The sequence below is a fragment of the Mobula birostris genome, chromosome 11 (assembly GCF_030028105.1).
Source record: "Mobula birostris isolate sMobBir1 chromosome 11, sMobBir1.hap1, whole genome shotgun sequence".
NCBI classification, from domain to species: Eukaryota; Metazoa; Chordata; class Chondrichthyes; order Myliobatiformes; family Myliobatidae; genus Mobula; species Mobula birostris.
In genome coordinates, this window is record NC_092380.1 from 56,650,301 (window position 1) to 56,676,636 (window position 26,336).

The 26,336-nt window shown below is 40.3% G+C and overlaps 1 protein-coding gene across 1 annotated transcript in view; it reads left to right on the forward strand.

Moving 5' to 3' along the window:
• The window catches only part of pidd1 (p53-induced death domain protein 1), a 73,958-nt gene that overhangs the window by 16,429 nt on the left and 31,193 nt on the right, over positions 1-26,336 (forward strand). The window contains exons 5-10 of the mRNA XM_072272266.1: positions 15,010-15,064; positions 15,151-15,352; positions 16,730-16,840; positions 20,851-21,033; positions 21,204-21,351; positions 22,629-22,764. Of these exons, the coding sequence (XP_072128367.1) occupies positions 15,010-15,064; positions 15,151-15,352; positions 16,730-16,840; positions 20,851-21,033; positions 21,204-21,351; positions 22,629-22,764 (835 nt within the window). The remainder of the gene's footprint in view (positions 1-15,009; positions 15,065-15,150; positions 15,353-16,729; positions 16,841-20,850; positions 21,034-21,203; positions 21,352-22,628; positions 22,765-26,336) is intronic.

Here is a 26,336-nt window from a genome sequence, read left to right on the forward strand (position 1 = left end):
TTATTTCACTGACTGCAGCAAAAGCATGCTCTAGAAATGTTGTTGCATGTTCATAAACTGAACAAAGCTTAATAATGTCTCTTTTGGGTTAAGAGACATTCTGTAATGTGGAATTTGCAGCTCTTGTTCCTGTCGAGCTTAAATTGCTTCTTCTCAGAAATTTTTTGGAATTAATGTTTGCAAATATTGCCTTGAAACCTCTTGGTTCCTCTCTCCTATAGCCCAGCTTCACCCTTTTTGTTTGTGGTTTAATTACAAGAGGCGGGAAGTACCACTTGCTCATCTCTGACGGTAAACTCCCTGGAATTGTTGGTTTTGTTTGTCCTTTGCTCCAAACCTCAAGACTGTTCATAATGTTCAGTAGAATCTGTTAGCACAACAGAAACCACGGTTCAGAGCAGCAACCCTTCCGCTCATTATGTTTACAAGTCACCGATTTAGGTTTCCGAACATGACCGTGATTCTCAGGCCAAACCTCTGGCATGTCGAATAGCGGCCCATTCCCACAAAGAACCAAAGCCTGCGTGTAACTCCAGGTCAGGGTCTTCAAAAGAACCCCTGAAAGAGAAAAATAGAGATATTAGAGATAGAAATAGAGCTGTGTCCGAAGATGCAAACAAAGGAGTCGCCGTTAGGTGCCGTCATTCCTCCTAAGCTTATTTTTATATAATTTATTTGTATCATCTTTGTCTTTCATCTCAATAGGAAACTCTAAAGCGAACATCTATCGTCAATGCCTCAAGCACGCAGCTAGAATTAGACTTGCAAGTAAAACTTGTACAAACACTAGTGTACTAGCCCCTATCCACTTCACTGCCTTTTAAGAAGAATACAATTTTATCATCAGATCTTTTTCCGGGACTGTTAATGACCACTCACTCCCTTGCTTATCAAGTATCAGTCTTTCTCTGCCTTAAAAATTATTCGTTGATTCTAATTCCAGTGCCCTTTGAAGAAAAGAGCTTCAAAGACTCATGACCCTCAGAGAAAAAAAATCATAATATCGCTCTTAAATCTGTGATCCCTATTAGAATGCCCTAGTTCTAGATTACCCCACTAAAAGAAACATACCCTTCGCGCTTTCAAAATCCTTCAAGATCTAATATTCCATTCCCCTGGATTTTCTAATCTTCAACGGATATGAGCTGAGACTACCCAGTTATTGCTCATAAGACAGCCTGACCATTCCAGATATCAGTTTGGCAAACTTTTTCTGAACTGTTGGCAATGCATTTCTGATATAAGGAAACAGTATTACAGAAGTGGTTTCATTATTGTGCTATATACAGTACCTATAAAAAGTGTTCACCCCCTCTGGAAGTTTTCATGTTGTATTGTTGTTCAACATTGAATCACAGTGGATTTAATTTGGCATTTTTTTGACACTAATCAACAGAAAGGTCACTTTTGTGTCAAAGTGAAAACAAATTTCTACAAATTAATCTAAATTTATTGCAGTTATTAAACACAGAATAATTACTCACCCCCTTCAAGTCAGTAATTAGTAGGTGCACCTTTGTCAGCAATTACAGCCTCGAATCTGTGTGGATAGGTCTCTATCAGCTTTACACACCTGGACACTGCAATGTTTCCCCGTTCTTCTTTACAAAACTGCTCTAGCTCCGTCAGATTGCATGGGGATTTTGAATGAACAGCCCTTTTCAAGTCCAGACACATATTCTCAATTGGATTGAGGTCTGCATTCTGATTTGGTCACTCCAGGACATTGACTTTGTTGTTTTTAAGCCATTCCTGTGTAGCTTTGGCTTTATGCTTGGGGTCATTGTCTTGCTGGAAAACAATTCTTCCTCCAAGAAGCAGTCTCTTGCAGACTACATCAGGTTTTCTACCAGGATTTCCCTGTATTTTGCTGCATTCATTTTAACCATATATAACCATATAACAACTACAGCACGGAAACAGGCCATCTCGGCCCTTCTAGTCCGTGCCGAACTCTTACTCTCACCTAGTCCCACCGACCTGCACTCAGCCCATAACCCTCCATTCCTTTCCTGTCCATATAGCTGTCCAATTTAACTTTAAACAACAACATCGATCCTGCCTCAACCACTTCTGCTGGAAGCTCATTCCACACAGCTACCACTCTCTGAGTAAAGAAGCTTCCCCTCATGTTACCCCTAAACTTTTGCCCTTTAACTCTCAACTCATGTCCTCTTGTTTGAATCTCTCCCACTCTCAATGGAAAAAGCCTATCCACATCAACTCTATCTATCCCCCTCATAATTTTAAATACCTCTATCAAGTCCCCCCTCAACCTTCTATGCTCCAAAGAATAAAGACCCAACTTGTTCAACCTTTCTCTGTAACTTAGGTAATGAAACCCAGGTAACGTTCTAGTAAATCTTCTCTGTACTCCCTCTATTTTGTTGACATCTTTCCTACAATTCAATGACCAGAACTGTACACAATACTCCAAATTTGGCCTCACCAATGCCTTGTACAATTTCAACATTACATCCCAACTCCTATACTCAATGCTGTGACTTATAAAGGCCATCATACCAAAAGCTTTCTTCACCACCCTATCCACTTGAGATTCCACCTTCAGTGAACTATGCACCATTATTCCTAGATCCCTCTGTTCTACTGCATTCTTCAATGCCCTACCATTTACCATGTATGTCCTATTTTGATTAGCCCTACAAAAAAGTAGCACCTCGCATTTATCAGCATTAAACTCCATCTGCCATCTTTCAGCCCACTCTTCTAACTGGCCTAAATCTCTCTGCAAGCTTTGAAAACGTACTTCATTATCCACAACTCCACCTATCTTAGTATCATCTGCATACTTACTCATCCAATTTACCACACCTTCATCCAAATCATTACTGTATATGACAAATAACATTGGACCCAGTACAGATCCCTGAGGCACACCACTAGTCACCGGCCTCCAATCTGACAAAGAGTTATCTACCACCACTCTCTGGTGTCTCCCATCCAGCCACTGCTGAATCCATTTTACTACTTCAATATCAATACCTAACGATTGAACCTTCCTAACCAACCTTCCGTGTGGGACCTTGCCAAAGGCCTTACTGAAGTCCATATAAACAACATACACTGCTTTACCCTCATCAATTTTCCTAGTAGCCTCTTCAAAAAATTCAATAAGGTTTGTCAAACATGACCTTCCATGCACAAATCCATGTTGACTGTTCCTAATCAGACCCTGTCTATCCAGATAATTATATATACCATCTAAGAATACTTTCCATCAATTTACCCACCATTGACATCAAACTCACAGGCCGATAATTGCTAGGTTTACTCTTAGAACCCTTTTTAAACAATGGAACAACATGAGCAATACGCCAATCCTCCGGCACCATCCCCGTTTTTAATGACATTTGAAATATTTCTGTCAGAGCCCCTGCTATTTCCACACTAACTTCCCTCAAGGTCCTTATTTTACCCTCTACCTTCACAAGCCTTCCAGGGTCTGCGGCAGTGAAACATCCCACGCAACATGATGCAGCCATCACCATACCTCATGGTAGGGATGGTGAGTTTTTGATGATGCACGGTGTTTGGTTTATGCCAAACAGTGTTTAGTCTGATGGCTAAAAGCTCAATTTTGGTTTCATCAGGCCGTATAACCTTCTTCCAGCTGACCTTAGAGTCTCGCACATACCTTCTGGCAAACTAGCTGAGGTTTCATGTAAACATGAGGAATTCTGCAGATGCTGGAAATTCAAGCAACACACATCAAAGTTGCTGGTGAACGCAGCAGGCCAGGCAGCATCTCTAGGAAGAGGTACAGTCGAAGTTTCGGGCTGAGACCCTTTGTCAGGACTAACTGAAAGAAGAGCTAGTAAGAGATTTCAAATCTCTTTGATGTGTGTTGCTTGAGGTTTCATGTGAGCTTTTTTCCACAGTGACTTTCTCTTTGCCACTCTCCCACAAAACTGTGACTGGTGAAGCACCTGGGCAACAGTTGTATGCGCAGTCTCTCCCATCTCAGCTACTGAAGCTGGTAATTCCTCCAGAGTTCTCATAGGTGTCTTGGTAGCCTCTTTCACTCACCCCCTTCCTACACAGTCACTCAATTTTTGAGTATGGCCTCTAGGCAGATTTACAGCTATGCCATATTCTTTCCATTTCTTGATGATTGACTTAACTATACTCTAAGGGATATTCAATGATTTGGAACTGTTCTTGTATCCATCTCCGGACATGTGCTTTTCAATAACCTTTTCACGAAGTTGCTTGGAGTGTTCTTTTGTCTTCATGGTGTAGTTTTTGCCAGGATACTGACTCACCTGCAGTTGGACCCTGTCTGTCTGTCTGTATCTTGCTTTACAGCAGTTGGCATCCAGCTTAATGGTGCATTACCGCCACCCTCTGCTCCAGAATGTGCACTAGACATACATTCTAAATCCCTTCACCCAATCACACACACACACACACGCATGCACACCTACACTTCACCCTCCCATCTTTGACCATCCTAGCATCCTATTCCTGTTTATTTGTCATATTCTATAAAAAAACCCCTGTATCCCTTAAAAATGCTGAAAATACCCAGACTTGTGCTCTCTTACCCATGCCCAGCAACCCTTTTAATGTGAATTCCCGCATCCCCAAATCCCTTAATTTATTTCTCATCATCTCTCTCTGTATCCCATACTTCCTGCAACTCAGAACTACATGTTCTACTGACTCCTCTTCCTGACATTCCTCACACAATCCTGTCTGGTGTTTCCCTATCATTTTCAATGTTTTGTTTAATGCACAATGCCCCAGCCTTAACCTAGTCCACACAATTTCCTCTCTTCTGTTTCCATTACCTAGCCTAGTAACTGCAACACTCTTTTGTATTTGATATAAATGCCTCCCTTTCCCCTCCCTGTCCCATCTTTCTTGCCACATTCGGTTGACTTTTTCCCAGATTACACACTTAACCTCTGCTTTACTGATACTAATGTGCATTTCCACATTTTCTTTCTTTAACACCCTCTTTGCCAACTCATCCATCCTCTCATTCCCCTTCACCCCTACATGTGCTGGAACCCATAGAAATTTTACCTGACCTCCCTGATTTGCAATCCTTGTAACTAACTGAAGGACTTCATAAAGTACATCTTGCCGACTGTTTGTGTGAAAAGACCTTAAACTTGCTAGAACGGAGGATGAATCTGAATATATCAATGCTTTGACTTGTCTGGCTTTCTGCACCCATTGCAACGCAACCAACACTGCCAGCATCTCCACTGTAAACACTCCTAACTTATTAGATGTTCTTCTGCTGATTCCAATTTCTTTTGCTGGTATGACCACCCCAAACCCTGTCACTCCTGTTGCAGGTTCCTTCGCACCATCCGTATAAATGTGAGTATAATCTCTATACTTTTCCATCACATGACAGTTAAATGCATTTACCAAATCTGTTTTATATCTTTCTTTCCTTTTTACCTCTAACAAATGCCAGTCTATGTCAGGCCATACAAGCTTCCATGGAGCTACAACCGGATAAACTACTGAAGGACTTATCCTCAGATCAAATACTCCACATTCTTTCGCGATATCATTCCCTACCCGACTAAAGGTATCCCTCTGAAACCTCCCATTTTCCCAGCACTCCTGCAACACTCCTTTAGTAGGGTGAGAATCATTGTGCCCCTGCAAGTTAGCCCAGTAGTTTGCCATCAGTTGCATCCTTCTTAGTTCCAAAGGCATTATTCCCATTTCTATCTGTAGGGCTGACACTGGTGACGTTTTAAAAGCCCCACTGCACACTCTCAAGGCCTGAGCCTGAATCACATCCAGTTTCCTTATAAGAGACCTAGCTGCTGATCCATATACTATATTTCCATAATCCAATACAGATCTTACTAAAGCCACATACATTCTCTTCAAAGCTGAACAACTTGCTCCCCATTCCCTACCAGTCAAACATCTCATCACATTTATTACTTTTTTACATTTCTCCTCAACTTTCCTGATATGGTCTGCCCATGTTAATCGTGAATCAAATATAACTCCCAGAAATTTAAATGATGCAACCCTTTCTAATTCAACCCCATACATCCTTAACTTCTTCCCTACCTCAACCCTTTTCCTGGTAAAAAATACAGATTGAGTTTTGTCTACTGAAAATCTACATCCCCAATCATAACCCCACTCCACCACTTCATCAATTGCTTCTTGTAGTTTCCTAATTATATGGTCCATGTTCCTGCCTCTTTTCCACAAGGCCCTATCATCCGCAATCAGTGACCTACCTATATCCACTGGTACCTTTGTGAAGACATCATTGATCATAATCATGAAAAGTAATGGGCTAATCACACTACCTTGAGGTGTGCCATTTTCCACTATGTACTGTTTTGATAATTCTGATCCAATCCGAACTTGAATTTTTCTACCAAACAAAAAATCTTTAATCCAATTAAAAACTCTCCCACCAACCCCCATCTTGTGCAGTTTAATTAATAATCCTTCCTTCCACATCACATCATAGGCTTTTTCAATGTCAAAGAACACTGCCACTACTGACTCTCTATTTGCCTGGGCCTTCCTTATTTCAGTCTCTAACATAATCACTGAGTCCATGGAATTCCTTCCCTTTCTAAAACCACTCTGATAACTTGTCAGCATTCCCCTTTTCTCAAGCTCATATGATAACCTTTCTGTTATCATCCTTTCCATTATCTTACATATACTTGATGTTAATGCTATTGGTCTGTAGCTAGTGGGTTTTGACAGATCCTTGCCAGGCTTTCTTATTGGAATTACTACTGCTTCTTTCCATGCACTTGGTAATCTTCCCTCCTCCCACACTCTGTTATAAAAATGCAGCAACTTCAAGAGCGCTCCTTCTCCTAGATTTTTTAGCATCACAGAGCATATCAGATCTTTCCCTGGGGAGGTTGGTCTCGATGTCTTTATTGCTCTCACCATTTCTGCTAATGTAAATGGATCATCAATTATATCATCTGTTCCTTCCCTCCTGCTTAACACATCTGGGCGTTGGCTCATTATTCTTTCCCTTCTTCAGACAAATTTTCTGAACTGTGTATCAGTACAAATGACTTGGCCATGACCTCAGCCTTATCCCTACTGGAGACTGCAGTTTCCTCCTCAGATATCATTACTGGATATTCCCATTCCCTTCTATCTCCTCCCATCCTCTTAATCATTCCCCATATCTCTCCCACAGGTGTTGTTCTTCCTATCTTGTTACAAAAACTCCTCCAACTTGCCCTTTTAGCTTGACGTATAGTTCTCCTCACCACTGCCTGTGCTTTCTTATATTGAACCAAATGCTGCATATTATGGGTTCTTTTAACTAGCCTGAATGCTCTATTTCTGTTTTTTACAGCCTGACAACATTCCTCTGTCCACCATGGTACCAGTTTTCTATTCATCCTATTTTTACTCCTAGCTATAGATCCTTCTGCTGCCAGGATAATTGCTGAAGTCACCTGACTGTTTAATTCATCTACATTTCCAGAAATATCAATCTTTGTCAACCCTTCTTCACTCAACTTCTGGAACTTACCCCAATCAGCTTTTTCAAACACCCACTTTGGGGTTCCGCCACCTGGTCTTACTTCAACTCTTTCACCCACTGAACACAAAACTGGGTAGTGATCACTGCCTACTGTTGAAGCAGTCCAAACTCCCCAGTTACTAATGCCAGCCAAGGTATTAGACACTAACGTAATATCTAACACTGACTCAGTTCCTGTTGTTATATCTATCCTTGTGCCGCTACCATCATTCATACACACCAAATCCCTTTCTTCCATCAAATCTTCAATTACCTTTCCATTTGGATCTGTAATCTGATCCCCCCATATTGTGCTATGAGCATTGAAATCTGCACACCACACTACTTTATGTCTGTTTTGTCCTTGTATCTTTAATAGGCTGTCCAAATCCAACCTTTTACATGGATTGTAGTAGTTAATTATAACCACTCCCTCCCCTCTCTCCCACACTTCCACCACTATGTATTCCTGATCATCTCCTTTTTCCAATACCCTATATGGTATACCTTGCTTGATTAACATAGCACAAACCCCTCCTCCCCCTAGATTTCTATCTTTCCTTATTATTGTATACCCATATACCACAAAGTCTAAAGTTGGTTTCAACCAAGTTTCCTGAATACACACTACATCCGGTTTTACAACCATTTCTTTAATAAAGTGCTTGAATTCCCAGCTATTGGCCAGTAAGCTCCTTGCATTCCATTGTAAAAGAATCACCATAATTAGTATTAACCAACACATGACACTTCCTGGCTTGACTGATTACTGAGGTTCTCCCTCACTTCCTCCCATGTCAGTCCTACTAACCCTAAATGGTTTACTGCTGCTTTTACCACCAGCTGAATTTTGTCACTTTTTGACTTTACCTCAGCAGTACTATTAATCACTCCTGCAATGAATGTTACTAGAGCCTTTTTGTCTACATAAATCCTGTCATTTGTTCTTTGTTGCATCTCTCGTATCCCTATTGCTCCCTGTTCATTAGGAACATTATTCTGTTCTCTTGACACTTTTACAGCTTCTGCATAAGTGATCTTTCTTTTCACTTTTATTTCTTGAATTTTAGTCTCCCGTCTCACAACCGCACACCCACTATATGCAACATTATGAGCTCCTCCACAATTGCAGCATTTTGGTTGAACTCCTGTTCCGCACTTTCCATATTCATGATCACCCCCACATCTAGCACATCTCCTCTGCCTTTTACAGTTTTTAGCCACGTGTCCAAACCTTTGACAATTATAGCACCTCAGTGGCTTTGGCACATACACCCTTACTGGGTAACTCATGAAACCCAGGAACACCTTCCTTGGCACTCTTTCTTCTTCAAATTCAATCAATACTGATTCACTTTCCTTTTTCACTCCCTCCTTTGTTGTTTTCAGTCTTTGAACATTCATTACTTTCCCTCCTTTGAGATTCCTCTTTATCTCCTCCATATTTATACTCATTGGTATCCCCGTGATCACTCCTTTACAACCACTGTTTTGTGCTCCCACCCTCCCAGTGTATTCCACCTTGCATTTTCCTATCTCTTTTAGCTTGAGTGCTTTCTCAAGTTGTTCCTCATTCGCACATCTTACCAATAAGTTGCCATCATTAAGGACTTTTGCAAATACTATTTCCCCTACCTTATTTGTCAGAGTTGTTGTTAGCACAAACGGGTTAATTTTCTTCATATGTCCCTGAGCCTTCTCATTAAACCTAATTATGACAACACCTCCTCTCTGAGCTTGTTCATCTTCCTCACTTTGAGCTTTCTCCACTATCATTTCTTATTCTTTTATTCCCTTTGTCTTGGTTTTTATTCATCCGACCCCTCACTACCTCCTCATTCCTTTTATTTCTCCCTTCACAATAATCCACCTCTCCCCAGCTGCCTACCTCTGGTCCCAAGTCTCTATCCCTCTCCTTCTCCACTTTCTTTCCCTCAACCCCGCCTCTTATCTTATCCGCCATTACCAGACCCACACGACCCCCTCCCAGCAATTTCCGTTCCTTCCCCACTCTCTTTCCCTCAACAGGTTCCAAAACACACTCACACATCAAGCAAAACACAACTAGCTTCCAGTCCAACCACTCCTAGCCCAGCCCTCTCTGCAATTGGACCCTCCAGCTACAGGTGTATTTTTACTACAATCAATTGAAACACCTTGACTGCACATGGTGATCTCAATTTAATTAATTATTGACTTCTAAAACCAATTGGCTGCACCGGTGATGAATTGGTGTGTCGTACTAAAAGGGCTGAATACTTATACAATCAATCATTTTATGTTTTGTATCTGTTAATGATTTAGATCACTTTGTAGAAATCTGTTTTCACTGACAAGAAAGAATCTTTTTCTGTTGATCAGTGTCAAGAAAAGCCAAATTAAATCCATCGTGATTCAATGATGTTAAACAATAAAGCATGAAAACTTCTGGGGGGTGGTGGTGAATACTTTTTGTAAGTATTGTATCTGAAGCTTACTTTCATATTCAATTCCCATTAAAATAAAATGAGTATTCAACTTGAGCGGGGTGCTGGAAGCCAAGCCCATCATATCCTTGCTTAATGTGCATGTATGCTTTCAGCAGAATCAAAGAGATTTGCTGCATTTATCTGTTCAGGGAACAGTTTACGTTAATGCATAAACCATTGGTCCTGGGGTCTTGTGTTTGGACTGGTTTAATTCCACATTGGGGATTGCATTTTCCAACCAAGTCAGTGAGGTACCCTCTGCTACACCAAACATTGATGCAGTTGTCTCCTTGTTAGTTACTGCCCATTATGCCACTGGTGTTTAGCACAGCAATGTAGGTCCTCACTGTCTGTCTGTCATTGGCCATCCTTGGCAGCTTTGGGCCTGTACTCACTGGAATTTAGAAGAATGCGGGGGATCTCATTGAAAGCACTAGATAGGGTGGATGTGGAGAGGATGTTTCCTGTGATGGGTTATTCAGAATTAGAGGGCACAGCCTCAGAATTAAATGTGACCTTTTAGAACAGAGATAAGGAGGAAATTTTTTAGCCAGGGAGCAGTGAATCTGTGGAATGCTCTGCCACAGACTGCGGTGGAGGCCAAGTCCGTGGGTATATTTAAGGTGGAAGTTGATCGTTTCCTGATCAGTCAGGGCATCAAAGGATATGGTGAGAAGGCAGGTGTGTGGGTTTGAGTGGGATCCGGGATCAGCCATGATGGAACACTGGAGCATGCTCGATGGCCTAATTGTACTCTTATGTCTTGTGGTATTATGGTCTTGTCTTCTCTATTGTCCTCCATATATGGTTCATATTTAATGTACACATTGTGTCAATCTATTTGAGATCTTACACTTTGTACCAATCCATGGCAGGGAGTCCTTTTTGATTAAGACTAGCACAGTAATTCCACAGGAGAAAATGAGCAACAGCCAGTCATTTGTGGAAAAAGTTTAGAAACATAGAAAACCTACAGCACAATACAGGCCCTTTGGCCCACAGTGCTGTCGAACATGTACTTACTTTAGAAATTACCTAGGGTTTCCTATAGCCCTCCATTTTTCTAAGGTCCATGTACCTATCCAGGAGTCTCTTAAAAGGCCCTATCGTATCCGCCTCCACCACAGTTACCGGCAGCCCATTCCACGCACTCACTACTCTCTGCGTAAAAAAACTTAACCCTGACATCCCCTCTGTACCTACTTCCAAGCACCTTAAAACCGTGCCCCCTCATGTTAGCCATTTCAGTCCTGGAAAAAGCCTCTGACTATCTACACAATCAATGCCTCTCATCCTCTTATACACCTCTATCAGGTCACCTCTCATCCTCCGTCGCTCCAAGGAGAAAAGGCCAAGTTCACTCAACCTGTTCTCATAAGGCATGCTCCCCAATCCAGGCAGCATCCTTGTAAATCTCCTCTGCACCCTTTCTGTAGTTTCCACAGCCTTCCTGTAGTGAGGCGACCAGAACTGAAGATAGTACTCCAAGTGGGCTCTGACCAGGGTCCTATACTGCTGTAACATTACCTCTCGGCTCTTGAACTCAATCCCCTGGTTGATGAGGGCCAATGCATTGTATGCCTTCTTAACCACAGGGTCAACCTGCAGAGCAGCTTTGAGTGTCCTATGGATTCAGACCTCAAGATCCCTCTGATACTCCACACTGCCAAGAGTCTTACCATTAGTACTATATTCTGCCATCATATTTGACCTACCAAAATGAACCACCTCACTCTTTTCGGGGTTGAACTCCATCTGCCACTTCTCAGCCCAGTTTTGCATCCTGTCAATGTCCCGCTGTAACCTTTGACAGCCCTCTACACTATCCACAACACCACCAACCTTTGTGTCATCAGCAAATTTACTAACCCATCCCTCCACTTCCTCATCCAGGTCATTTATACATCACAAAGAGAAGGGGTCCCAGAACAGATCCACTGGTCACCAACCTCCATGCAGAATATGACCAATCTACAACCACTCTTTGCCTTCTGTGATCAAGCCATTTCTGGATCCACAAAGCAAGGTCCCCTTGGATCCCATGCCTCCTTACTTTCTCAATAATCCTTGCATGGGGTACCTCATCAAATGCCTTGCTGAAATCTGTATACACTATATCTACTGCTCTATCTTCATCAATGTGTTTAGTCACATCCTCAAAAAATTCAATCAGGCTCGTAAGGTACTTTATAAGTAAGTTACTTACTTACTTACTTCGTAAGCCTTTGACAAAGCCATGCTGACTATTCCTGATCATACTATGCCTCTCCAAATGTTCATAAGTCCTGCCTCTCAGGATCTTCTCCATCAACTTACCAACCACTGAAGTAAGACTCACTGGCCTATAATTTCCTGGGCTATCCCTACTTCCTTTCTTGAATAAGGGAACAACATCTGCAACCCTCCAATCCTCTGGAACCTCTCCTACTCCTCATTGGTGATGCAAAGATCATTGCCAGAGGCTCAGCAATCTCCTCCCTCACCTCCCACAGTAGCTTGGGGTATATCTCATTCGGTCCCAGTGACTTATCCAACTTGATACTTTCCAAAAGGTCCAGCAAATCCACTTTCTTAATGTCTATATGCTCAAGCTTTTCAGTTCGCTGCAAGTCATCCTTACAATCACCGAAGTCCTTTTCCGTTGTGAATACTGAAGCAAAGTATTCAGTACCCCAGCTATCTCCTCCAGTTCCATACACACTTTTCTAATGTCACACTTAATTGGTTGTATTCTCTCATGTCTTAATAAAGTTTGAGAATTTATTAAGTTGAAAAATTCAGGTAGTAGATGACAAATAGGTCACATCTCTCAATGTGTGGGGGTCCTTTGATACAGTGGCATTGTCTACAGTCTACTCTCTTAATTTGTTTTCTCCTGAAGTGTAGTTCTGTGCTTAATTTCATTGCTCAGTTAAACACCAGTCAGTCTTTAAAAAAATCTACTTGATTTCAATGCCACTGCCATTAATATTCCAAGTGTCCTTTCAATTCCACGTAAGTGATAGGGTGGCCATTTTTTACCGTTATCTCTTTGACACAGATCATTCACACAGTTCCTACACCTTTCTTCCTGCATATCTCCAATCTTGTGAACAATTGCTCATGTCCCTTTGTCTCTAGCTGGTTAATGACCGTAGACTTCTGATAAGCCTTGTCTTTGAATGGAACCTTTATAAGTCACTGCTGATTACATTAATGGTAACTGCATGGAAAGTTTACTTTAATGAAGAGATATTTACAGACAGTTTCGGTCTGTAGTTTCTTCTCAGCTCATTTCAGAATCAGAGATCTTTGTCACATTTTACACAAATTACATTTTTGTGTATAGTTATTACATAATAACCCCTCAACTCTTTAACAATTAACCCAATTTCTCATCACACCTTATGATTGCAGGTTCAGAATTATTCACGGATAAAATATTGAAAAAATGTGTTTGATTCTGTACTACCCTAAAGTAGGACTGATGCTGAAGCAGCTTTGATATGACTTGCTCTTTATTTTATTCTCGTGCAAAGGTAGTTTGTTCTTCAGATGTTGGAAAATGCAGTTCAAAGGGTGCTCAAGACACTAAATTATTACAAGCACTTTATAGAATTATTCAAATAAATTGTAGGTGAAGTGATATCAGCGTCCCCTCCCAGAGCTGACATTCCCAGCGGTGAAGCCCTAACTACAGTCAATCAGTGGGAATATTGTTCAGATATCTCACACCGTACTCTCAAAATGCATATCGTACTCCAAGCTCTGTCATGGGAAAAAATTATTATCAGGTGGAGATATTTCAAGGATGTTCTCAAAGCCTCCTTGAAACAAATTAACCTCTTCAGTGTGTTGGAATCTCTGGCCTGTGGCTGCTCAAAATGGAGAAGGAGCCTTCAGGATGGCATTGAAAACCTTGTGTCCCTTTGGAGTAACTTAAGCTCAGTAATGCACTGTGTAATGATTTGATTTATATGAACTACATGCAAGACAAGTTCTCACTGTACTTTAGTACATGTGACAATAATAAAGCAATTCCAATTCCATAAAGAGCAACCAACCATCCTCCCATCCATTTCCCCAGTCAAGTACCCCCGGCCTCTCTGTGGCAGAGTCTGAAGTTTCCAGGTTGACCTTTGAGCCCAGAGAAGTGGAGTGGAAGCAAGTCATACTTGACTTTATGGTACAAACAACAGGAATTCTGCAGATGCTGGAAATTCAAGCGTTCACCAGCAACTTTGATGTGTGTTGCTTGACTTTATGGGATTGCTTAAGAAGTTTTCAGTGTTCTGCTTTGTCTGTTTTATGGTACTGAATTAAATGTGCCACCAGAGGGCAATACATTCTGCTCTTCTGTTTCCAGGTACCCTTGAGGGTTGCAGAGTGAATGAGGAATTGTGGCTTCTTCACAATTCTCCAAAACGTACTGCAATATTTGTGTGGGTCCAAGGGAGTCACGCCAGTGTAATGAAGAAATGATTAAAGAATACTACATCTAGGAAAATTCCTAAAATAAATTATAGTTATAATTCAGAGGCAACAGAACACAGTATTCCATCTTCCATAAATGATTTAGGATTGCTTTGCACTGTGGGCAATGGCACAGGATCTTAACTTTAAAAAATGTTGGACATTTACTTAGTACAACTGAGGGTAACAAGAAAAATTTGATTTTAGTATTTACATCACTAAATTGTTAAAAATAGGATTTCTGTGTTTGTGTGTTAATTTATTACTTCCATCAGTTGATGTTTTCCCTCCATTAGCCAGCATGAAGCTGAATACCATAACAGGTGAAGATTGTAATTTTAGGGTCAAATGGTTCACATATTTCTCTGCAAGTTCTTCATCATTTTGTTTCATTTGTGTAATGGGACAGTTCTATTAATGAAGTGGGAAATTATTTTCCAGGACTGTCCCTATGCAGCGTCCATTATTTGCTGGCAGTTTTCAAAGAGGTCTTGAAATCATTCAGCAATAATCAATATGAATGAGTTGGTAATATTTCATTTAACGTTCCATTTGTTTTCTCATTTTACACAGACCACGACAAACCAAAAGAAATCGCTATCCGAAACCTTCCATCTAATACAGAGAGGTACTGGTCAGTTATTGCCTGATTGAATTAGCCATTTTATTTAGATGCACTATGAAAGCTAAATGTACTATTTTGAAATGTTCCAGCTTCACTATTACTGCTGAGGGTTGCAATGTTGCTTTGCCCTGCGGAATTGAAATCAATTTCCCACCTGAGGCTGTTTCTTTGATGACGGTGATCTCTTGCAATGTCATAGCCCCGGACCCTCAGCAGGTGAAACTCAAGCATCATGACTTCTTACTGAGCCCTGTTCTGGAACTACTTCCTCACGGTATACAATTTAAAAAGGTACGAACTCGTCATCTAAATACGTATGTTGGTATTTTTCCTGGAATTGCTTGTAGTAGGGTGGTCAGTGCTTTTTAATATGCATGAATTATTCTGATGAGAATCCTTTTGAAATTACTAGGTCTAATTTATATTAGCACAGTAGATTCCAGTTAATTAGGCCAGCGGTTAATCGAGGCAGCCGCTTATTTAGGACAACTCTTAACAACAAAAACTAATCAAGAAAATAATTGAGATTCCCTTGGTTTATTTGGGACACTATGCTGTTTAATTAGGGCAGGAGACAGTTGCCAAACAGCTTCCAACTAGCATCAGTCACATGTACTTGTGTGGCCATTAGACACTGCGTCATACTTAGAGTAAACTGTTTTACTTGCATGTGTTTCTGTTCAAAAGTAGTGATTTTTGTCACTGGGCAAGAAATAAGCAGTAAGACAATTTGGAATTGTTTTGCTTACTGTGGTTTCAAGCATTCAGGATTGGAGATTCCAGAAATGGCCAGGAGTGAAAATGAAAGAAAGTTCCCTCTTTCAACAAGTTAAGAATTGCAAAGAGTTTAAAGGTATCGATAATCTTCTTGAATGTTTCAATGAACATGAAGATTTGGAGGGTGCAATTGTCAAAAGCATTGAGTGACACCAGTTCATTATCTGCGCTAGGAGATGTTGTTCATTTACAGTAAATCAAAATAACATGGTAGCATACATCAGATGAATTCCTCCCATCAATAACATTAGGAACTAGTATGCAGTTTTCTAGTACTGTAGAGATATGCGTAGTCTTTCAGTATTTTCTGTATTTCATTTAAATACACAAATTTTACTCAATTAAACAGTTTGGCTTTTTTATAGCTTTTTAACAATTCCATGAACCTTTGGCTAATTAGGACAGCTGCTTAATTGGGCCAAAATGTACTGGTCCCAATGTGTCCCAATTAACCAGAATCCACTGTATAGCCTCAGATAATTGTTGTAGTAAGGGATGATAGTATATCACAAAATGTTTTTAAATTTGTTTTAGAGCTTAGCAATGGTGAATTGCATACAGCTAGGCACTACGGGTTGCAAGAGGAATTTCCCTTTTTTTTGCCTAATCAGACATTGTGAACTGAATGTCTGATTTGTGTCGAGTCTGTATTGGGGGAGTAGTTGGTTGACTTTTGGGTTTTAATGGTAAACTGTAATTCAGGCCACATTGATTGGACATAAACATAACCTTATAAGGCAGGTTATTGTTCAATGCCTGATGTAAGGCATAGAAGAATATAACCCTAATGCATGCAAATAGGATTAGTATAGATTACCCATGGACGTGTTGGGTAGGGCCTGTTTCTGTGCCATAGGACTTTATTACTGTGACAATTTTCCCTTTGCACAGGAAGTGGTTATTTGGATGCCATATATTTCTTCTCGTTCTGACCACAAAAGAGAAGTTGTGATGCGAACGTTCAATGGAAGCTGGAATAATTTGGAGACCAAGATTTCTAAGGTACTGGGTAATTAGTTATGCTCATAATTATAAAAGTGTATTTAACGTTGGAAGATTTTTCGATTGATCTATTCTTCAAATAGTAAATGTTAGAGGTGTACTTTTTAGTATTACAGTCGGTCCTCCTTATCCGCGAGTTCCACATGCGTGAATTCAACCAACCGCGAATCGAGAAAACCCAGAAGTGTTCTTCCAGCACTTGCTGTTCGAGCATGTACAGACTTTTTTTTCTTGTCATTATTCCCTAAACAATGCAGTATAAAACTATTTTACATAGCATTTACATTGTATTAGGTATTATAAGTAATCTAGAGATGATTTAAAGTATACGGGAGGATGTGTGTAGGTTATCATGGATCGGGATCGAAAAAAAAAGTTCTCTTACTAAGTAAGTCTGAACAGGTGCATCCGGTATTATTTAGCGTCAGTTAGTCAAACGTTTGTCTTAGTATATAGTATCTATTTTACCTTTCTATGCATATAAAACACTTAAGAAACGTATGTTTCAGCGCTGGGCTCGGGAACGGAAGTTCCTGAGTTCGATCCAGTGACTGATCACTCCCGACCACGCTCTCCATCCCTGCTGGGTTGATGTGGAGGATCAAAAACCCAAAACCCCAAAACCCAATAATTAAACCACTGAGTTGCTTAGTAATAATTGTAGCTTTAATCGGGGAGGGCCTTTCTCACTTTATCCTTTAAGATTGTTCCAATCATTGACCGACTGTAGCCTAACGCTTTTCCAATGATTGATGGCGTTTCACCTCTTTCTGATCGCTTTATTATTTCCTCTTTATTTTCAATCGTGGTCGTGATTATTTTCATGAACAGAAACACTGCAGATTCAGAGTGCCGCTGCCGGGTCCTAATGCCCACTGCACTGAGACAGGTTAAATAGAGTCCGGGGTTCCGCTGGGTCCTAATGTCCACCGCATTGAGACAGGTTGAATAAGGGACCTGAGCATACGTGTTTTTTGGTATCCACGAGGGGCCCCCGAACCAATCCCTCGCGGATAAGGAGGGCCGACTGTACTCACTTCATAGGTTGCTGTTAATTACGTGTATAATATCTTTGTTAGACCTGGAAACAAATCAAATTATGCCAGTCAAGGCATTTGTGCAGAAAAATTTAGAACTGGTTAAAATAGAAATGTGGAGGTGATTGGCTTATCTTTCATTCATTTTCATCAACGGGTATGGCCAGCAATTATTGGCCATTTCTAATACCGCATGAGGAGGACTGGTGATAGCCTTTTTGAACTAATGCAAAACCTTTAGTGGAACAACTCCCACAGAGCTCAAGGGGAGGAAGTTCCTGGAATGTTCGTAAGATCGGAGAAAGAGTAATATATTTCAAAATCCTGATGGTGTGTAATTAAGTGGGGAACTTGAAGCTGGTGGTTTTTCTATGCACCTACTGCCTTTATCTTTCCTGTTGATAGAGATTGTGGGTTTGGGATGTGCTTTTGGAGTAGCCTGGGCAAGTAACTTTACCTCATTTTGTAGGTGTGCCAGTGTTAGAAGGAATGAATATTTCAGATGGTGGATGGGTGCCAGTCAAGTAGGCTGCTTTATCCTGATGGTGCAAGCTTCTTGAGATTTGTTAGGACTGTGCTCGTCTGTTGTGGCCATGTTGTGAAAGCACACCCTCCACAAGGAGGCAGCATTGTCCACAAGCCACTCTTGACATGAAGTTGCTGTCTGATACAGTGAATGAACAGTTTTTTTCCTCCACCAGGAGTCATGGAGCAGGTCAGAGTTCGCACAAGAGCCGATTGATTGGTTGACCACCTCCCCTGTAAAATCACAAGCCTTGCAAATGTCTGCTTGAGTTGCTTCATAACTTCTGCATTAGTGTAACCTGACACGGTAGAAGTGCTGTGAATCCCTTCTCCTCAGTTAACACAACACTACTAAGATGTATTAGTTGAATTGCTTAAGATTGCGGTGGGATTGGGGTGAGATTTTGTGCATGTTTTGTGGGGAGCCTGGTGTGTCCATCTTCTGTGCATGAAATCCTTTCTCATTGTGCAGGTCAAGTGCATGGCTTATAGACAGCAGACGAAAGCTGAGTAAACAAAATAGCAAAAAAAAGTATGGTGGCTCTGTTCTATTTTTGCTAGGTATTAATGTTACATACATGATGAAATTAGTGCTGTAGGATTTAGAAATACAATATGATCATTGGAGCTTTAATGGGAAATAACCTTTAAAGGACAAAAACTATCATGCAACATGAGAATTGCTTAAAAATTACTGTACATCACGTACTAGTATTCTAGGTTTAAGGCATTAAATTATTAAACTATATGTTATCTCCTTACCATTTTAAGTATTGATTTACACTACTATTATGTTTTTAAGACTAATTAGCATTAACGAACAAACACAAACTGCTGGAAGAACTCACAAGTCGAGGTCCATGCTGTATACATCAAAAAGTAAATTTAATGAATGTCTGTACTCACAGTCACGCAAAGGACCAAATGGTCAGGAGTGTCACTGCTGTTTAGCCTACATCTGCACCGCTCTCCAATGCCTTCTCACACTTACTTTGTATAATACTTGAAAAAAAAGTGTTCTCTCATGAAGATGAAATAAAATGTAGGCTCTGAATTGCCTTTTTACTCATATCTTAGCCTGACTAGACTACTAGTTAAAACAAGATCACAGAATTCTAAATATCAAATGGGCAGTATGGTGCTTTTCAGTTGTGCAATATTCAAATTTACATTTTGAAATTAATTATGAAGTTGTTCAATATTCTTAAAACCTTTGCTAGTTACAAAATTGCGGATGCAACTGCGTGAATACAGATGCATAAATTCCAGATGAGTGAGTTTACTGTAGTAGAGTGGAGGGCCATCAAGTGCTTCCAGGAACATTATTGCTAGAAAAATATAAAGGAATCATAGTAAGTACATTATATCCTTTCTGATGGTTGATTATATTGATCAGACATGCACATGACATTGGATTAATTAGCTGAATACATTAATGATTTCATTAATGAAGCAGATCTCCTCCACGAATACAGTTGTAAGTAACTTGGGCAGATTTCTTTTGCAAGTAGATTAATCATTGTAAAGTGTGGCATTTAATTTGAAGAAAGATTGTGTGCTGCATGCTATGTTGGGTCTTTGTGGTATTAGCTTATTTCATGTTTTGCTCTACAGTATGTCTTACGAATTCTGTCATCTTCATAATACAATTGGCTATCGTTGTTGGGGACTGCACATGTTCTCCCCCTATTTGAACATGATCTGGCTTGAGGATGTTTGCTCTATCTGGTTTATTCTGGTAATTGTACATTGGGGTATTGTTTCCTGTCGGTTGCTGACACTACTGAGCTACTTAACATTTGTTTCTATCATTTGGATGATGTCACAGAATTCTTTAATAGTAGTCATGGTGATGGAGTTCCTATGGTTACAACAGAGTTCCCTAGTGCCAGGAAAAAGCACATGAGGGATATTTTCCTATTGAATGTAGAATTAACTCTACTTTCCAATACAAGATTAAGATCCATTATCTTCCATTGTGCTCTGATGTTTTTTTTTCAAAACCATTGGCAACAATACTTAGAGAAAACTTCGTCATTCCTACTACTAGTAAAATCAAATTAAACATTTTCTTCTCCAATTTCCCTACATTATCTCATAGCTAATAGCAACAGAGACAGCAGTAACACCAACACATTTAAGTAGCACTTGGACGAGCACTTCATTTGCAAAGTTACGGAGCAATGGGATTGGTATAAATAGGGACTGGATTATCAGCATAGATAAGGCACCTCTTTCTATATTGCATGCCGCTGTGACTGAAGTAGGGAAGAAGTGTTTGTACAACTACTATATTTAATGTTGAGGATTTTTTTTGTTGAATATATCACAAAGGCCAGAATTTTTCAGTCTAGAAACAGTTTATGGATTAAAATTTGTTAAAATTTGCATACTTCCAGCTATGTTTTAACAATGTATTTTTTTGTAAAACTACCTTTTTCTGTGCAGTCACGACGCTTGGCCAGTTGCAGCGTGCTCCATTTCTCCTGGTTCATCGTTATTTCACGACTGAAGGAGAATAAGTGCACTGTCCCAACTGAAGGAACCCGACTGTTCTCTTCTGTGGATCCTAATATCAAGGTGATCTTTCCATCCGGGGCAGTGAATGAGACGCGCACTGTGAAAATGCAGGTTTGTGCTACGTATTTCATTTGGAGCACTAAGAATACAACCATGTCTGAATCAGCTCCATCCTCCAGTGAAGGGAATGAATGCCTTCCATCAAAATTGTATTTTTTCCCTAATTGGTTCTCTTTTTGTTTGGCTTGATGCTTCTAACATTGCCTTGAATTCAAACATAGGTGTTCCCTGTTACTGTAGAGGAGTTACATGAGCTCGTGGATGATCAGGACTCTCTTGCAAGCCCTTTGCTCTGCCTGTCACAAAGCTCAACGGATGACTTTCTGAAACCAGTTACGATTCAGCTCCCATTGCCCTCTGGGATCTCAGGTCAGTGTTCTGAGACACTGGTTAATGTTAGTTGGTAGTTTCAAATCTAAGTGATGAAATTTTAAAGTGAATGCTAGGGCGGAGACTTGGGATGCAATCTATCAAAACTTTAATGGCAGCAATACACTATAAGAAGGCTGCCGATAAATTACTTAGCAATCTTTGTTTATGAAGTCAAGGGTTCCATAAAACTATGACACAAAACCGAAGAATAAATCCACTTGAATAACTGTGGCCAATTCTGGGCATCTTGATTTAATATGGAAATCAGTGCTTTGGAGAGAGTGCAAAGAGCATTCACCAGGACTGTTATTAAATGGAGAAGCCATAGCTGCTCACTTTGGAGCAGAGGAATGCCAGATTTGTAAGATGTAGTCACACTTGTACGACTTGGTTAGAATGGTGCTATTTGCTCAGTTTGGATTGTATCCATTTTGAGTCTTTGTAACTTTAAGGATGATCAGTAGATCAAAGATCTATTGATTTGTAGTATTTCTGAATACCTGATTATGTTGCAGGTTCTGCAATTGCTGTTCCACTGAGGAATGACAAGTTTAACAATCTTGCCATTACCACATCAGACACCAAGTCATTTGGACATTAAAAATGTATATTTCACTGAAGTCCACCGTTAACATATCTTTTCCAATGACCTAATTATGGACTAATCAGTCTCCTGTTTTATGCATGCCTTCTTTGTCAAGTCAGAAAGAAATTTAGGTTTGGGTGCACAAAGCATTTTCAGAATGGTCACTAGGATGGCTGCTGCAGTTATCAAAAAAGTATCTCCCAGTACAGGCAGACTATGTTAAAGGTTCACCATTAAGTCAGAGTATTAGAGAACTACGCTACGTCTCACTATTCTCTCCTAGTAGAACTGTTTATAGATGCTGATAATCAAAATGAATGAGAGATCATTCTGGTGTCCTTGACTTAAGAAACATTTTCACAAATAGATGCTACCTAAAATGATACTTAATATTTATTTCCTCGTTTGTCATTCCAGTTATGATTTCTTCCCCCCCCCCCCAAACTCTTGAGAGCCATGCATCGTCCTCTAACTAAGAGGGCGTGCCCATGGTTGAGGACTTTTGCATGTCTGTCCTAATCTGAGTAATAAGGAATTCAAAACTGGTGTCATTTTAAAGTACATTGTCTGAATCATTCACTGTTCATGTTCTGTAGCCTATTTAGAATCAGTAATGATAGTCATTTTTTTTTAAAAGAAGAAGTATTAAGACTAATTTTGTATTTCTTCAACAAAATCTTTGACCAAGGTTTTACTCTGGACCGTTCCAAAGTTCATTTGCTTCACGGAGATCCAGAGATTCAGGATTGGATGGACATTACGGATCAGGTGGTGCTGGAGTTCACTCACCTTTATGCCATTTTTGAAGTTTACCATTTTTCATGGTAAGACATGTGAAGAACACCATTTGCAATATCTGTTATTAACCATCCATCGCTGGGAAAGCTGGATAAAGTGTTCCCACAAATGAACGCAGTAGAGCTGCAGAGTGGTGGAACACAGACACAGGCTGCTTACCCTACTATACCCATCCCATGCTTCTTGAACTATTCTAGTTCTCATGGCAATGGTAGTTCTACAAGTGTTTTTTTGTTATGGAGCTCGCAGTTTTGTCCCAACCATAATAAGGAAAGCCTTACATTTCTGAGACTGGTTGGAATGTAACATGCTGGAATTGTAGATGATGGAAATCCCAAAATAATGTTCTGCATGTCCTTCCAACACCCAGCGAAGCTAAGAAAAAATCCATCAATAGAAGCTTCTGAAGTGTAATGTGTTAAAATACCCCTCCAGCTTCTGAAGGCTGTGAAATGAGCAAGTGTAGAAATGTTGATAGAGGTTTTAGCTAAGCATCCTGATGCATTTTCTGTTTTTCTGTGCATTTGCATTCAAAATGAGTATCTGCTCAGGAGCCTAGGCTAAAAGTAGGTTGGGCATAAAACCCATTTTTTTACATGAAAGGATGGTAATTTGTTTAAACCAAGATTTCAGTTATGTAATTGCATTAAAATACCATTGCTATCTGGATTGTAATTGAGATGAATGACTGATCCTGAAATAACAGTTTAGTGCATAAACTAGATCTTGACCTAAATGAGGGACTTCAGCATTCTCTAGTGAAAGCATTTTAAATAGCAACCTTGGGTGGGGCTGAAAAAGTAAACCATTATTACTTCCAGGATCTTCAATGATTGTAAAACGTGTGCTTGACATTTAGGATTTTCCTGCTTTTCACTAGAGAAATGACATTCTATATTTTCTTATATTTTTGTGGTTACCTCATAATGTATTTCAAAAGTAATTAGTTTTGTCTTAGAGTCAAAGAGCCTTACAGCATCAAAGACATCTTTGGCCCAACTCTGCCATGATTTTGTGTCGTCACACTTCTGCTTAGGTTGATTATTCCATTCTTATACTACATGCCCCAGCCTTCTGAATCTCCACTTTGTTCAGAAAGTTTACAACCATCCCTTCATTCTGCAGCGTATGCAGCTTAATAATTGCACTCACTGTCATGGACTACCAGCATAAACACCAGCTTCTGTTGTACACATGTATTAATATGTATAACGTGCTACAAATGTTTTCATTTTCACAGTTACCGTCCATTCAAATGTTTTCTCATATAATATTATTCTGCATTAAATTGATACACATGGTATATTTACATAACATACATAAAATATGTTTTAATGTTATCATTTCAAATATTTAAATCAACATTATTCCTCTTATTCCCTGTCATTCAGGGGCCTCCAGATATGAAAAAGCTGAGTTTCGGATCTTCTAGCCTTAAGAATATAAATAAGATTGACGCTTTAACCCAGCCCACTGGAAACCAGAATGGGAATGGAAGAAGAGAGGAGAGAGGTCATAGAGTCAATGAAAAGTACAGATACAGACCATTCGGCCCACCTAGTCCATGCCAAGCTATTTAAACTCCCATCAACCTGCACTGGAACCATAGCCCTCCATACCCCTACCATCTATGTACTGTACCTATCCAAACTTCTCTTAAACGTTAAAATACAGCTTGCACGCACCATGTATGCTGGCAGCTCATTCTTCATTCTCACGACCCTCTGAATAAAGAAGTTTCCCCTCATGTTCCCCTTAACTTTTCCATCTTTTACCCTTAACCAATGACCTCTAGTTGTAGTCCCATCCAACCTCGGTGGAAAAAAGCCTGCTTGCATTTACCCTATCTGTACCCCTCATAATTGTGTATACCTCTATCAAATCTCCTTTCAATCTTCTATGTTCCAAGGACAAAAGTTCTAATCTTTCCTTATAAGTCAGCTCCTCCAGACCTGCCAACGTTCTTGTAAATTTTCTCTGTACTCTTTCGAATTTATTTACATCTTTCCTGTAGGTAGGTGACCAAAATTGCAGCAAATTAGCTGCACCAATGGCCTCACCAATGTCTTGTACAACTTCAACGTAACATCCCATCTCCTGCACTCAATAATTATGAAGGCCAATGTACCAAAAACTTCCTTTACAACCCTAACTACCTGTGACGCCACTTTCAATGTATTATGTTCCTGTATTCCCAGTCCCTATGTTCTGTCACATTCCTCAGTGCCCTACCAGTCACTGTAAGACCAACCTGTATTGGTCCTACAGAAGTGCAACACCTTGCACTTGTCTACATTAAGTTCCATCTGCCTTTTTTCAGTCCATTTTTCCAGCTGGTCCAGATCCTGCTGCAAGCCATGATGGCCTTCCTCGCTGTCCACTACACCTCCAATCTTGGTGTCACCTGCAAATTTGCTGATCCAGTTAGGCACATTATCATCCAGATCATTGAAATAAATGACAAACAACAATGGATCCCACTCCAATTCCTGTGGCACTCCAGTAAACACCAACCTCAAGTCAGAGAGGCAACTGTCTACTAACATTCTCTTCCTCAAAACCAATGTCTAATCCAATTTACTACCTCATCTTGAATGCCAAGTGCATGAACCTTCTTGACCAACCTCCCATCAAACGCAGGACCTCATCAAATGCCTTGTTGAAGTCTATGTAGACCAGGGGTCCCCAAACTTTTTTGCACTGCGGTCTGGTTTCATATTGACAATATTCTTGCGGACCGGCCGACCCAGGTGGGGGGGGGGGGGGGTAGGGTTGCCAACGGACAAGAGTAGCAGTCAAATATGTTGTTTACCCCATGAGACTACAATGACCATGAAGCCTTGCGTGGGCACCAGCGCGCATGTGTGATTTGCGCATGCATGTACGTGCCTTTTTTTCTACAAACCATTTTTGGCGATTCTGTGGGGGGGGGGAGTTTGTTAATCACGACCGGAATATATGTGATAAGTGGCTAATACACTCAATTTTGTTTCTAAATGGGTTTCTCTAACGAATTTAATATTAAACACACAGCGCATATTTTCCTCACATGAAAATAGCGATAAGTCAATTATCAGGGGAGGACAGGGGAGCTTGAAGTAAGTGTTGAACCAACTTCCAGTAGAAGTGGTAGAGGCAGGTTCGATATTATCATTTAAAGTTAAATTGGATGGGTATATGGACCGGAACGGAATGGAGGGTTATGGGCTGAGTGCAGGTCGGTGGGACTAGGTGAGAGTAGAGTTAGGCATGGACTAGAAGGGCAGAGATGGCCTGTTTCCGTGCTGTAATTGTTATATGGTTATATAAGTAAGTCAATAGCATTATAACATTTTAAGTAACGTTTAGATATTAAACACACAGCACATATTTCCCCCGTATGAACATATAAAATCATTGCAACGCACCAATATCGCTGAATCAGTGGGAGCCCTGGGCTTGTTTTCCTGCAACAAGACAGTCCTATGGAGGGGTGACGGGAGACAGCGATACTCGAAGGGGGTTCCTTATGTCCAGTCTATTCCGCAATTTAGTTTTCGTTGCATTCATTGCAGAGATATGTTGGAAATGGAAGCAACGTTTTCAGTGCTTTCCTAGC